Source organism: Hypanus sabinus, chromosome 13 (assembly GCF_030144855.1).
Source record: "Hypanus sabinus isolate sHypSab1 chromosome 13, sHypSab1.hap1, whole genome shotgun sequence".
NCBI lineage: Eukaryota > Metazoa > Chordata > Chondrichthyes > Myliobatiformes > Dasyatidae > Hypanus > Hypanus sabinus.
In genome coordinates this window covers 7,504,247-7,520,118 of record NC_082718.1, presented here as the reverse complement: position 1 = coordinate 7,520,118, position 15,872 = coordinate 7,504,247, and the positions used below count along the sequence as shown (strand labels likewise).

Sequence of the window (15,872 nt, the reverse complement as noted above, 5' to 3'; positions counted from 1 at the left end):
TCAAGGGGTGAGGGAGGGGATAGGCAGGAAAGGTGAAGAAGGAATGTAAGGGGAAAGCACTGTGTGTAGTAGAAGAAGGCAGAATCATGAGAGAGGTGATAGGCAGCTGGAGTAGGAGCAGAGTGAAACTAGGATGGGGGAAGGGAGAGGGAGGGAATTACCGGAAGTTGGAAAATTCAATGTTCAATTCCCTTGGCATGAACATTGAATTCTCCAACTTCCGGTAATTGAACTGAATTGCTGATCACTGGTCACAGACACTGTAAAATGTTACACTAATTGCTGCATTGTCAGGCTAGTTTGATTTATTTATTGAGACACAGCATAGAATCGGCCATGTCGCCCAGCATCCCTTGATTTAACCCTAGCCAATTTGCAATGACCAATTAATCTGCCAACTGGTACATCTTTGGGATGTGGGAGGAAACCGGAGTAATGGAGGAAACACATGTGGTCACAAGGAGGACGTACAAACTCCTTACAGACAGCGACAGGAATAATTTTGTTTTATTAAAATGGTGCAGCCTGCGCGAATAGAGAAAGAAAACCAAAGAACTAAGCAGTTGTACAGATAACAATACGTCTTAATGGTATAGAGGATTATGTAGCCTCAGTGCCTGAGGTGATTGAGGGAAACTTGGATGCATGACAGAATACATCATTAGTTTTCAATCTAATTCCCAAGCATAAAGAGAAAACTAGGAGATTCTTCACAACCTGATGCCATGCACTCTCCAGTGGACCACTTTAGAGTAATATTGGCAAGTGGCAGCATGACAATTCTCTGCCCTTTCACAAACCACATTATTTTGTGGCTGAAGGATAATAAAGAGCCTGTCCACTTTATTGAAAATTTGAAAGTCCCATGACTGGATTTGCAATTGATAAAATGTTAGTTCGCAACTGCCATCCTACAGTTAGGAAAAGTAGATATCCTTTGGCCATGAACTTTAACCCTCAGTTTACAAAGTATATATTATCACTGATAACTGACAGTAACATTAATAGTCTGGTAAATGTGAAAAAAACAAAATGATAGTTCTCCATAACACTAAAAAGGAAATAACCAATGGAATTTTTTTAAAAAGGAGCATTGGGCTGAGAGTAGTTTATTTTAAGTTTTTTTTAAATTAGGGTGTCTTTCATCATTCTCGACTCTACAGCATGGATTATGCTGGAGCAGAAATCGTTGTATAATTATAAAGAGCCATCTGAGATGGTGATTAGTGTGTCAGTTACTGAAGACAAGTATCTCTGCAAGACTTTATTTCAAACAATAAAAAGCAAGAATATTACCATTTAAAAATTGCAGCGAGAAGTTTGTATATTTTGGCTAAAGTAAGCATTGAAATGAGCTGGTTTTATTTACATTTTTAGATTTAGCTTATGTTCTAGAATGACTCTGGTTATTGGAACCTTAAGGCCTATGGTTTACCAAATATTAGCATAAAGAGTGCTGGGGCAGGAGACTTTTATGTATTTATTTATTTAATGGGCTACAGTGCGGAATCAACCCTTCAGTCCATTCTGCCTATCAATCCCCCAATTTAACCTGGACTGTGGGAGGAAACCAGAGCACTTGGAGGAAACCCATACAGTCATGGGAAGAACGAAAAAACTCCTTGCAGGCAGAGGAGGGAATTGAACCCAAGTTCCTGGTACTGTAAAGCGTTGTGCCAACCACTAAGCTACCATGCTGCCCCTGGTGCACCCTTTCATGTTAGATTTACTTGAAATGGCCAATTAATTAAAGTCTCTTCAGGATGTGAATAGATCTTTTCCTTTGTATGCTATGCTCATGTCATCCTTAATGCTAAGCTCTTACTGTTCCTTGTAGTGAAATGCTTCACTAGTGAATAGCTATATGCAAATTGTAAACAACACAGGTAATATATATATTTGTAGTTCATTGGACACCCATTGTCCTCTATATTTAATTTTAGGAATCCCAGTGTAGCGGTCAGTGTAACGCTTTACAGTACACCAAGATCAGGAGTCAGTTTCCGCTGTCTCTGTAATGAGTTTGTACATTCTCCACGTGACCATGTGGGTTTCCTCTGGGTGGTCTAGTTTCCTCCCACATTTTAAAGACTCGCAGCTTAGGGTTGTAAGTGCTGGGCATGCTATGTTGGCACTGGAAGCATGGCGACACTTCAGAGCTGCTCCCAGCACAACCCTCATGCAAACGAAGCATTTCGCTGGATGCTTCAATGTACATATGACAAATGAAGTTCAAGCTAATGTAACAGTGTTCAGCTGGCTTTAATAATACCAAATAGGGTTAATACAACATTTACAGTCATCCAATTTCAAGGGTGGAAGCCATATCCCTCTGTGTCATCAAAGTCAATGAGAAGGATTAACATTCTACACACTTTCTCATTACAAACCTTCAGAAAGCAATGACAATTATAGATGATTTCTAACTATGTTGTACTTTAAAGGTTAAATGGGCAGGATGAGTTTCAGCCACATAGCACACATTTGAATGGCACCAGTGACTTCCATTTCTCCTTCCATGGCTTGGCCCATCCTTCCATTTATCACACTGTCAGAATCCTGAAATAGAAATATCTTTTAAGTGTCCAGAAAGAAGCAGGGTAAGAGTGATTAATTGTACTCACTGACACATTACCACAAGTATTTTACTAAGGGGCTGGGGCACTTGGCGACGAAGTGGGCAACTCATGTTTAAATGGCCTGGGGTAGCTTTGGTCAAGCATTGCAATACATCAACTCCCCATTGTTATGAATTTGTCAGCAATTTTCCCTTAATATGATTGAGAGCTGCAGGGTAGCCAGTAATATGCTAATTGATGAGCAGCACTCTGTTTTCTGTCCTTACCAGTTAATTCTCTTGGCTTTTAGGTCTCTAAGCAACTGATATGTACACCATTTCAAAAAGGTTACTCTCCATAATAATAAGCATCTTGCAGTAGAACAACAGCTGACACAATTCATTAGCCTGAGATTCAAAAGCAACTCCAGTAAACATGTCTCTACAAATCTTCAAAGCAGCATTATATGCAAGAGAAAGACGGTGATTTTTCAACCACTGACCTTTTAAAAGAGAATTTATACCATTTTCTGACTTCTTCTTGCTATTAGTTTTTTTTCAGGTGTGCCGTTGTCAATAATTCATTCTCCCGTTCATTGGAATTGCAAATTTATATTTTTACTTCAGGCGTTTCTTCTGTAAGGGGAGAAAGAGGATTAGGGGTCTCAAGTAGTTATGTGCAATAGAGATTCTGTGCCATGAGATTGTCAGCTGACTGCTGCAGGGAAAGGGTACCGGTGTTAATAATACTTAATACTCACTCAAAAGCTTCTCAAAATTAATGTTTCCAGCTGATAAAAATATAATTGTTGGAAATTTTGAAGGCAGCAGAAGCTGAAAATGCACTTTAGTTCTGTCAAAGGAGCAACTGAGCACTTCGTTTTTATGACCCTTCATCAGAACCTTTCTTCGTATGTGATGTAAAGTTGGATGGGGAAATTTGCTCAAGCTTAATCCCAGATATGGACTGGACCATCACCTTGCATTTTCTGTTCTCAGCTCTCTCTTTCCCATCCAAACTTTTATATTCCAACAGAGCCATCTCTGCCTATGAACCTTGTATCCACCGAGTTTTTGATGGCTAAACCACCACTAAATTAAAGTTCAAAATAAATTTATTATCAAAGTACATTTATGTCACCATATAGAGCTCTGAGATTAATTTTCTTATGGGCAGACTCAGCAAATCTATAGAATAGTAACTATAACAAGATCTTTGAAAGATCAACAGAATGCAGAAGACAACAAACTCTGCAAATGCAAATATAAATAACAATAAATAATGGGAATGAAGATAATGAAATAAAGAGTCCTTAAAGTGAGATCATTGGTTGTAGGAACATTTCAATGATGGGGCAATGAGTGCAGTTATTCCCTTTTATTCAAGAGCCTGATGCTTAAGGGGTATGAACTGTTCTCGAACCTGGTGCTGCAAGTCCTGAGGCTCTTGCACTTTCTACCTAATGGCAGCAGCAAAAAGAGAGCATGGCCTGTGTGGTGGGGATCCCTGATGATGGATGCTGCTTTCCTACGACACCATTTCATGTGGATGTCCTCAATGGGGAGTGCTCAGTTCAACCAATTTTGAAACCAATGCCCCCACCCAAATTTCAGGTTCCATTCATATTTTGATAATGGGTCTAAGTGAACTTCAGTGCTTGTGTTAAATAACTTTCATACATTTACAGGAAACTGTTAAGTTGGCAAATAAGTTGAATGATATCAAATTCAAATCAAGTTAGATCAAGTTCAGGTTATATTATCATTCAACCATACATGAACACAACCGAACAAAACAGCATTCCTCTGGGGCCAAGGTGCAAAATGTACATGGCACATTTGAAACAGCGAGCTAAAAAGCAGTCATGCAAAAAAAAAAGCACATAGATATAGCCCGAGACCCTGAGCGGCACGTCCAGCAAATTGCTTGTACAGACGATCGGCAGTGCGCAGCCATTGCAGTCCAGCCTGTCATGTATTGGCAGATTAAGGTAGGAGGAGGCATGCTGAACACATACACTGATAAAGCAGTTTAACGGAATAGGCTTATTCTGTGGTTATGAAGTACTATTTCTGCCATTCAGAGACATTACAGATATTAGCTAATGAGATATATGAATCCAGATGATGAGAAAACATATCTGTAAAAATCCCATTTTGGAGTAAATGGTCTTCTCCTAAAACACGCTGGCAGAACCAGACTGGTACAGTACATGTATAACATATATTTATTTAACAAAGAGTAAGTTTCATCAGTTACCCTGAGGGCAACTGATTTAAATAATGTCTTACTGTTCCCTGTGCATATCAGTCTGAGGAGTGCAATTAATGATGAGTGACTGAATGAACTGAGTGAGAGCTTTCATTAAGGCTTGAAATCAGGTCGCTGAAGCAGATTGGTGCCAGGAGAAATAACAAGGAAGATAAATGGCACAGCACTGAAGTCTTTGACTTTCTTTGTAGAGTGATCTGTGTGGCTGCTATATTAGCTGGCTTGCTGTGTTTGATATTTCAGAGGCTTCGTATTTGTCATGGTGGAGGCAAGATGATCACTGCAACTACTCAGTGAGCAGCATGCAAGAGTAGATGGCACACTTTAACAATACACTAAAGCCCTTCAGCCCATCTAGTTCATGCCAAGTTATTAATCTGCCTAGTCCCATCGACCCTCACCCGAACCATAGCCCTCCAAACCCCTTCCAACCGCATACCAATCCAATCTTCCCTTAAACGTTGGTATGGAAATTGCATCCACCGCTCACTTGCAGCTTATTCCACACTCTCTCCGCACTCTGAGTGAAGAAATTCCCCCTCATGTTCCCCTTAAAAATATCACCTTTCACTCTTAGCCCATGACTACTAGTTCTTATCTCAGTGTCTTGCATTCACCCTATCTATACCCCTCACAATTTTGTATACCTCAATCAAATCTCCCCTCAATCTTCTATGTTCTAGCGCATAAAGTCCTAACCTATTCAACCTTTCCAGATAACTCAGGTCCTTGTCAATTTTCAGTGCACTTTTTCAATCTGACAGCTTTCTTATGGTTAGGCGACCAAAGCTGCATACAATACCCCAAATGCTCACTAACTTTTATACAACTTCAACATAACATCCAGTAATATAGCAATGTGAGATTATCCCTTTATACCATCTAGAAAAGAGCCTGGCCTAGATCACAGGAAAAATTATTACCTGTCACTCCTGTGACAGTGGCCACTCATTAGTGTTATACAAATCATACAGTCTTTGATTGCAACTTGTGAATAAGAATGGCTCAGCCATTGAATAAAGCTGCAACATTATGGCAGTTATTAAATTTTCTACCTATTTCACATTCCCCAGCTAACTGATGCCTTTGACTCATCCTAGAACAGTGGACAACGCACACTAATGAAGGGATGATTCAGGAAATGGTAAATTCAGGATTCATAAGACAAGGGCTCGTTAGGCCAGAAGGGCCTGTTACTGTGCTGTATCTCTAAATAACAATAAAATCAATTAAATCAGGAAAGGTCAATGTGCTATCAAGGAAAAATATCAATGTGCAAAACAGTTAGAATAATATAGCTAATTTAGTGGCACGGAGTTTAAAACTGGGTTTGAATTAAGTAGATTATGTGGAGATATATTGCACAGCAACAAAGGTTGGAAAATGAATGAGTTTTCACTAATAATTGCTGAGAATTCCCAGTGTAACAGCCAGCATTGCCTTATGACTGTCAGCAAGTGGGGGATATATAGGGATGCAAAATCACAAGGGAATCTCTAACCATGTTCTGATTCAAGACTCCACCACTGAACAAGTGCAAGGCTGTTGCAACCTCTTTCTCTTTATGGTGGGGAAGCCGGCCAGAAACATTTCTTGAAAGGAAATTAAATTATGTATAGGTGTGAGATAGATTGGCTGGTTGGTGGTGTCACAAGAAAAACCTCACGCTTAATGTTCATGAGACCAAGGAGTTGATTGTGGACCAGGAAAGGGAAGTTGAGAGAATGTAGAACAGTCCTTGTTGAGTGCTCAGTGGTGGAAATGGTGAGCAGCTTCAGTTTCCTAGAATTCATTTTAGTGGATCGATCCTGGGTCCAGCACATTGCTGCAATTGCAAAAAAGGCATGCCAGTGACTCTACTTCATCAGGAGTTTGAGGAGATTAGGTATGTTACCAAAGACGCTAGCAAATGTCTACAGATGCACATTAGAGAGCTGGTTGCGTTACTGTCCTCTGTGGAGGTGTCAAGGCACAGAATCATAAGATGTTTCAGTGGGCTGTGGACTCAGCTAGATCCATCACTGGCCCAAGGCTCCCTGCCATTGAGGACATCTTCAAAAGGTGTCGCCTCAAGCACCTGGCATCCATCATTAAGGGCCCTCACCATTCGGGACATGCCCTCTTCTCATTGCTGCCATCAGCAAGGAGGAACAGGAGCCTGAAGAGTCACACCCAATGTTTTAAGAACAGTTTCTTACCCTCCGCCATCAGATATCTGAATGGTTCATGAACCCATGAACGCTTCCTCATTTCTCGTCTTTTGCAATATTTATTTAATTTTGGAATTTAGAGTAAGTTTTAATGTCAAAAACAGCTTTAACAGCTGACTGAACTAGTGCTTGGCTTATCTGTCATCAGTCCAGCATTTTTGTGGGTTGGGCTTACCCAGCTCCACATTGAATTCAAGAGAGCTTGCTTAGCCCCCAACTGGTCTGGTGCAAGAACAGTAATGGTCACATTGTCCTTCGTCCTGTGGCCAACCGTGTCTGTGACAGTCAGCTGAAAGATATAAAACCCACCTACCGGTTCAAAGCCAGCACTTCATCTCGATCATTAGTTGGTTGAAGAGAGAAAACAGAGAATTGAAGACTTTGAGCAGCACCAATGTCTCCTGTACTACCTTGCACCACTGTGTCTGGAGACAACAACTTGAATTTACTCTGAGCCCTTAAGATAGTAAAGCACACAAAGCATTTACCATCAATGAAAAGCCTGAAAGTTGATCAAAGAGCCAAGTTAAGTAATGCCTTCAAGAAGCAATGGGAACAGAGATTTGGGGCTGGAATTCCTTAATTCCAAACCAACATCCTGTAAGCCAGTCACAAGCATGCTCCATTCCTGGTCATCATTATAGGAGACAAACACATTAGTTTATAATGCTGACCACAAATGAAAAACACTTTGTGTGAGACAAAGACTGTTAATATTTTTAACGCTGAACTTATGTTTGACCATTATTGATGAATTCATCCTTCCTCTTCAATGCTTTAATTAAAAAATAATTTTATTACAGAGCTGCCAATGCCAAGGAGTCTGAAGTCTTGACTGGCAACTTAGGAGATAAGCTGATACCACAGAATGAAATCTTACGAGATGTCAGTGACCTAAAGGCTCTGGCAAACCTGCATGAGAGCCTGGAATGGTTAGCTGCACGGTTAAAGGGCTTCTTCTCCAGTTTACCTACAGTTCAGTGTAAGTATTGAGTTCTATTCACACATTGGTTTTGATTTGGCTCAACATTCTGAAGCATAATTACAGAGTGGGAGAATCAATGTGAGTTTAGCATCATCCAAATCAATCTGATTTAGTAAAGTTATAAAATAGGATGAATGTTCATTTTCTCTCTCTCTCCCTCTCTCACCCCCCCCCCCCTTCTCTTCTTCCTCCCTCATCATTCTCTTGTATACTACCTACCATATTATGGAAATCAAAACCAAAAACAACATCTTGCATCTGTGTTGCATTATTGTTGTCATACTTCCTTGAGGTTTTTGACTTGGTTGGCATCCCTTGCTAGGTTTAACTGTTATCAGTGACCCTCAAGTACCTGTCCGTGGTTCAACTTTTAAATGTATCTTTGTTTATGTTGACGACTCCCAGATCTACCAGATCTCTACTTATTTTGATGTTGCTGTTATGTTGTCTGAAGTGGTTGTCCAGCTTCCAGTTTTAAATATCTCCTTTCTTCCCCAGCTGAATATTAGGAAAACAAGCACTGTCTTTGACTCCCTGTCACAAATTCACTGATCCCATTCCCTCCACTAAAACAAATCATAACTTCAACTTTATGTGCAACCCTAAGCTGAATTTGTAGCCCTACAGCCTGTCTGTCATAATAACCATCTGTTTCCACTTCAGTAGCATCATCTGTCTGCATCCCACTTTACTTCAGTTGCATTGAAACCCCACACACTTGTCATCTCTTAATGTACTTTCCTGATGGATGCCCATACCTCAAAATTTTCATCTAATTGATGTGATTCATTAAATACCACCCACTCCAATCGACTGCTAATTTTCCATTATTTCATTTTAAACTACACATTCCTCCTTCTGTCTTCAATTATCCCCCTCGGTGCCTTAACCTCTTAAACTTATCTTCCGCTGATTTTCCTCTCCTCCTAACAACATACCTTTACAACTGTTTTTATATTCATCTGTTCCTACCCTAAGCTCTTGAATCCCTGTTCTAAATCAATCAGCGTCCCATCCCTCTATTCCCCCACTGACCCTCCCACTTCTTCATCTTTCTTTCCTCTTTTACAATCTTCTTTTAAAATTATTTTCTATTACTGCACCTGATGTGAATTTCTTAGGCTCAATCCCTGTTTGTTCCATAAATCTCTGTAAAAACTTGGGCAATTTTCACTCTCAAACAGATTTAATGTGCTAATCTTTCCATTGCACTGCCCTCCATCCCCCGAATCCCAACCATCTCCTCAGACCACTTTCTAACCCCCTCCTCCCCCATTCCCCCCCCTTCCTGGTTTCGTTCACATAAGCTGTACAATTCACTCACCAGATCCTTCCCCCCAAATAGTTCCACTTGCCTTTCCCTAACGGTTCCCATTATCACCTTCCCTACTTATCAGATTCCAGCCTTTTTGTTTCAATAGTTCAATAGTTCCATTTGATATCAGAGAAATTATACAATATGCATCCTGAAATTCTTATTCTTTGCAGACATCCACAAAACGGAAGAGTGCCCCAAAGAATGAATGACAGTAAAAACATTAGGACCCCAAAGCCCCCCCACTCGCCCCTCCCAAGTACAAGCAGCAGCAAAGTTTGGCCCTTCCCCCCCCTCACTTATTTCATCAAAAAAGCATCAGTACCTTCCACCCACCAAGCAAGTAAAAGCAAAGCCCCCAAGAAAGATCATGACCTGCAGTACAACATTAGCACAACTAATTCAGCTAACAATTCGACCTGCCACAGGCTCTCTCTCTCTCTCTCACTAATGTAGGGACAGAGAGGTGTCACACAGTGAGGGGGGAGACAAAAAGAACTCGCTGATTTACGGTGTTAAAGCCTGCCACTTCACTGTTTTTTCTGAGTTCTCCGACTGGAGAGTTGCCAACCAACTCTCCCCCACCTACGAGAGAGAGAGAGAGAGAGAAATTTGCCGAATACAGAGCCCTCCAATCCAATGTTCACAATATTATGTTTTCTCCCACCATCATAGCTGTCTCCATCTACCCCCACTTGACTCTGTATGCCCCACATCCTTCATCCCGTCCTCAGTCCATCAATCACCTTTCACCCTCTCCCTCTCTATTCTCAGGGTATGAATCGAAATATTGATAGTTGCTGCCCCTGCCCCCATAGAGACTGCCCGAACTGCTGAGTTCTTCCAACAGATAATTTGTCTTTTTTTTCATTGTACTCAATGTTTTATAAATGATAATGGGGAGCAATTTGTGCGCAGCAATGTTCTACAATCTAAAAAAGACAATTGTTTTTTCTCTGGAGGCGTTCATAGTAACACACAGCTCTAGTGCCCTTCAACTACAGCTGCATGAGCTTCTGCATCACCTAAGAGCTGAAAGGTTAATGGTTTGAAGTCCGTTACAAAAGGCAGCATCCCATATAACACAGTACAACCTCATTATTGCACTGAAGTGTTGGTTCTGTTTGTTTTGGAATAGCGTTTGAATTCGTGACCTACTTATCTCTACCACAAGGTCAAGTATTCGCTAGAACTGTCAGGGTGACAGTCAATGACAAGTTAAGCTTAGTTTTAGTGCCTTAAACTTTTTAAATAGTTCAAACAAGAACACGTATGAAAGCTGCATTTACTCTTGCCAAAGAATATACATTGTGGCCATGGAGTACAACTTCTATGAACTTGAGAAAGTCTACAGATGCTGTAAATTCAAGCAACATGCACAAAGTGCTGGAGGAACTCAGCAGGTCAGGCAACATCTACGGAAATGAATAACCAGTCAACGCTTCTGGCTCAGACCCTTCCTCAGGACTGAGAAGGAAGGAGGAAATGTCTGAATAAAAAGGTGAGGGAAGGGGAAAGAGGCTAGATGGAAGGTAATAGGTGAGGTCAGGTGGGTGGGAAAGGTCGAAGGATGGAGAGGAAAGAATCTGATGGGAGAGGAGAGTGGGCCATAGGAGAAGGGCACTCAGGGGGAAGTGATAGGCAGGTGAGAAGTAAAAGTCAGGATGTTGAGTAGAGGAAGGGAAAGGGTGTGATTTGTTCACCAGAAAGAGAAATGGATATTCTTGCCATCGGGTTGGGGGATACCCTGATGGAATATAAGGTGTTGCTTATCTACCCTGAAGGTGGCCTCGTCTACTTATATGATATCATTTACATATTTATTTAGAGATACAGTGTGGAGCAGGCCCTCACAACCCAATGAGCCGCACTGCCCAACAACTCACCTATTTAACCCAGGCCTAATTAGAGGACAATTTACAATGACAATTAACCTACTAACTAGTGTGTCATTGGCCTGTGGAAAGAAATCGAGCCAACCAGAGGAAACCCAAGCGGTCACAGAGAGAATATATAAATTCCTTACAGATAATGCTGAAATGGAACTCCAAATTCCTGAACGCCTCAAGCTGTAATAGTGTTGCGCTAACCACTACCCTGCCGTCATGAGCAGGAATAACCTGAGAAGGGATCCTGTGGTATAACAGCACCCAGAAAAGACAAAGAAAGAGAAATCTCTCGTGATTAATCCAATTTTAAAAAAATTCATCTAATTAAAAAAAGTAAGATGGCATTTTGTTGGCATGTTTACCATTAGTGTTCTTAAAACAGATAAAAACTCAATAACCCATTACCGTATGTGTGTTATAATTAACATTAATATAAAACCGGGATGGCTAATAGGAGTGCTTTATCACAGATGACAGTCATCTCGTTGTTCATTATTACTGTTTACTGAGCTGATGGAAGTTGTGTAGCTGCTGTCTTATCTAGAGTCATTCGAAATTGGTTTTCATTTTATTAGGCTATTCAAGAAGGAAAAATGATTTTTTTTATTAATAATACAAATAATTTTCCTTGTCACATAATGTGAAATGTAATAAATTAAAGCTCAAAGTAACCCTTTGAGTGTTGATTTTTTTTCCCAGGGTAGTGCCACCTTACTTAATATTCTCTGTCAGACAGAGGTTTCTTTATATTGAACTTATTGACAATGGTTTACCAGTGTCTCACGGGATAAGGAAAATTAAGGATTAAGTGAGAGTGGCAAACACTTTAATTTATTAATGCAGAAAAGTAATTTATTCTCAGGATCCAGGTATCATTAACAAAGTCTGCATTGATTGCCCAACCCTGGACATCAAATGTAATATATTTGGTGAAAGTGCTCCTACAGTACTGAGTGTTAGAGAGTCCCTCAGTCTAGACTTAGAAAGCCCGGGGTTTAGGAGCCAATCTCTCATCAAGAAGAGAGAGAGGCAGGAGAAAGGAAACTATTGGCCAGTTAGTCTGACCTCAGTGGTTGTGAAGATGTTTGGAGTCAATTATTAAGGATGAGGTCTCAGGGTACTCAGAGGGACAGGATAAAATCGGCTGTAGTGGACATGGTTTCCTCAAGGGAAAATCTTGCCTGACAAATCTGTTGGAATTCTTTGAAGAAATAAAAAGCAAGCTAGACAAAGGAGAATTGGTTGATATTGTGTACATGGATTTTTGGAAGACCTTTGACAAGGTGCCACACACGAGGCTGCTTAACAAGCTAAAAGCTCATGATATTACAGGAAAGATTCTAGCGTGGATAAAGCTGTGGCTGATTGACAGGAGGCAAAGAGTGGGAATAAAGGGAGCCTTCTCTGTTTTGCTGCCAGTGACTCATGCTGTTCCACAGGGCTCTGTGTTGGGACTAATTATTTGTACGTTAAATGTCAATGATTTGGATGATGGAATTAATGGCTTCGTTGCAATGTTTGCTACAATATGAAGATAGATGGAGAAGCAGGTAGTTTTGAGGAAGTACGGAGGCTACAGAAGGACCTAGATAGATTAGAAGAATTGACCAAGAAATGGCAAATGGTACACAGTGTTGGGAAGTGTATGGTCATGCACTTTTGTAGAAGAAATGAACGGGTTGATTATTTGCTAAATGGACAGAAAATACAAAAAAACTGAGACACAAAGGGTCTTGGGAGTCCTTGTGCAGGATTCCCTAAAGGTTAATTTGTAGGTTGAGGCTGTGGTGGGGAAGGAAGATGCAATGTTAGCATTCATTTCCAGTGGACTAGAGTACAAAAGCAAGGATGTAATGTTGAGACTTCATAAAGCACTGGTGAGACCTCACTTGGAGTATTGTGAGCAGGTTTGGACCCCTTATCTTAGAAAGGATCTGCTGAAACTGGAGGGGGTTCAAAGGAGGTTCACGAAAATGCTTCCAAGATTGAATGGCCTGTCACATGAAGAGCATCTGATGGCACTAGTATTCATTAGAATTCAGGAGAATGAGAGGTGACCTCTTTGAAACCTATTGAATGGTGAAAGGCCTTGATAGAATAGATGTTTCCTATGGTGAGAGAATCTAGGACCAAAGGGCACAGCCTCAGAATAGAGGGGTATCCTTTTAGAACAGAGATGAAGAGGAATTTCTTTAGCCAGGGAGTGATGAATCTGTGGAATTCGTTGCCACAGGCAGCTGTGGAGGCCAAGTCTTTATGTATATTTAAGGCAGAGGTTGATAGATTCTTGATTGGTCAGGGCACGAAGGGATACAAGGAGAAGGCAGGAGATTGGGGCTGAGAGGGAAATTGGTTCGGCCATGATAAAATGGTGGCGAAGACACAATGGGCCAAATGGCCCAATTCTACTCCTATGTCTTGGCAGAGCAGAATTTCAGTGTTTTTAAATGTTTGCATATTTGTGATTAGTAAAGTACTAACGAAGAAGTATTGCTGCTTTTCTATGATGCATGCTGACATACTGAAGCCATAGTACAGCTAAAAGGTTTTTGTTTACATAGATTCTACAAGAGGCTCTGAAGGCACAGTAACACTTTTCATTGGCTACGTAATATTGAGGGCTGCTAGCCAGCAGATCCCATAGAGCATAATGGAGGTCCTACAACTGATGCCTGTGTTCTTGTAAAAACAACAAAAAGCCATTGAGATCACAACCTAATGTGTGTTTATTCATTGAAGCTGTTTAGATGAAAGCATCAGTACCCTTGAGTTCCTTTGTGAATCTCTGCATCCTAGCAGTTGGTAAATATTCTGTTCATATTTATATGTTAAGAAAGGTCAGTTTATTTATTTCTTTACTGAGATACATTGCAGAATAGGCCTTTTCGGCCCTTAGAGCCATAACACCCAGCCACCCCCGTTTTAATCCTAGCCTAATCACAGGATAATTTATAATGACCAATTAACCTACCAACTGATAGGTCTTTGAAGTGTGAGAGGAAACCAGAGTACCCAGAGGAAATCCATGTGGTCAAAGAGAGAACTTGCAGGCAGTGACAGGAACTGAACCCAGGTCACTTGTACTGTGAAGTGTTTTGCTAATCACTAAGCTAACATGCTGTCCATGATCTAGAACTACCTGTGTCTGCATTAATCTCTTTAGGAAAGGTCCAGAAAGCTAACCAGCACCTATCTAGCTATCTCTCCACCAGTTGTCAATAAATAAATAAACAAATAAAGATTAGCTGTATTTGTCACGAGTACATCAAAACAAAGTGAAATACATTGTTTGTGTAAACAACCAACACAATCAGATGATTGTGCTTGGGGCAGCCCACAAGTGTTGCCATGTTTCCAATGCCAACATAGCATGCCTACAACCTTAACTGTACATCTTTGGTGTGGGAAGAAACCCATGCAGTCACAGGGAGAACGTACAAACTCCTTACAGACAGCAGCAAGAATTGATCCTCAACTGGTGATCGCTAACGCTGCAAAATATTGCGTGAACCACGATGTTACTGGACTCAAGAGTAGGGATAGGCAAGAAAAATAGTCCAGGTGGTGTAGTTATTCAAGTTCCTCCAATCTTTCCTCATAACTTTGAGCTTCAGCATGAAGGTTCAGTTTCAGGGTTTTTCTCCTGCAGTAAGCAGTGCTTGAATTTCTTTCAGTTTACTTGTGACTGCTAAGCTGGGCAAGCACTAAAGATGAAGTTTGTTCAGAGTGCCATAATAGCTTGAATATGACTTATTTACATACTTACTGCTTATTAAGCCACTGGTGTTTAGAGCAGCAAAGAAGGTCCTCCATCTCTAATGGCGTTCAAGGCTTCCTTCATCATGTCAGTAGCTTCCTCTTGGTTTTCACTACTATCCGTCATACAAGTCCCAGGTGGAGACTCAGGAATACCATCACATTCAGATATAGAAGGATTCTTCATTGCTGTTTCCGTAACAATTTTGTTTTACCAGTCAGGGTTGTTAGCCCTGAGCTGAACCCCTGAACCTGGAGGACCCATGGACCACTCTAGACTCTACCCTTTGACCTGTTTGGTGTGGGTGACCCTACCAAGAGCAAAGCACAAAGCCCTGACTCCAGTCAACATAGCTCTCTGGGTACTATTTAAACAATTTGTGTTTTTTAAGTATATTTTTCCTCATGACTTCAGCTGTCTAAAATTTTGAATAAATCTTTTGAGAATTATTTTTTTAAACTACAAAATACATCTCTTCAGCAAGATTGTTGATCACTCTCCCAAACCCTTGTTGCATTGGTTTTGTGTCCATTTTTGTCTGAAGACTATTTGCTCATTTTAATAATTCTAGCTCACTGGTGCTTCATGCCAAAATGTAGTTTGAAGTTTGTGACCAAGGCTATCCTACCTTCCCTCCACAAAGCATGATGTTACAGTCAGGATCCAGAATGGTATAATAGGGGACTAAAGTTATAAGACTTCCAGGCACAGAGAAACATTCTGTACTGAGAGACACAAATCCCAGAGAGACCCACTACTGTGGGACACCCTGCATGCAATGACTGTCCACATCCAGTGACAACCACCCCCCATCACTGCACCGAGATCCCAAGATACAGAGTACCTGACACCAAGACATTGAACTGATAGAACTCTAACAAGGAAAA

At 40.8% G+C, this 15,872-nt stretch overlaps 1 protein-coding gene across 1 annotated transcript in view; it reads left to right on the top strand.

The window, feature by feature from the left end:
* exoc4 (exocyst complex component 4) overlaps nucleotides 1–15,872 on the top strand; it is a 502,794-nt gene that overhangs the window by 447,139 nt on the left and 39,783 nt on the right. The window contains exon 13 of the mRNA XM_059987073.1: nucleotides 7,843–8,021. Within this exon, the coding sequence (XP_059843056.1) occupies nucleotides 7,843–8,021 (179 nt within the window). The remainder of the gene's footprint in view (nucleotides 1–7,842; nucleotides 8,022–15,872) is intronic.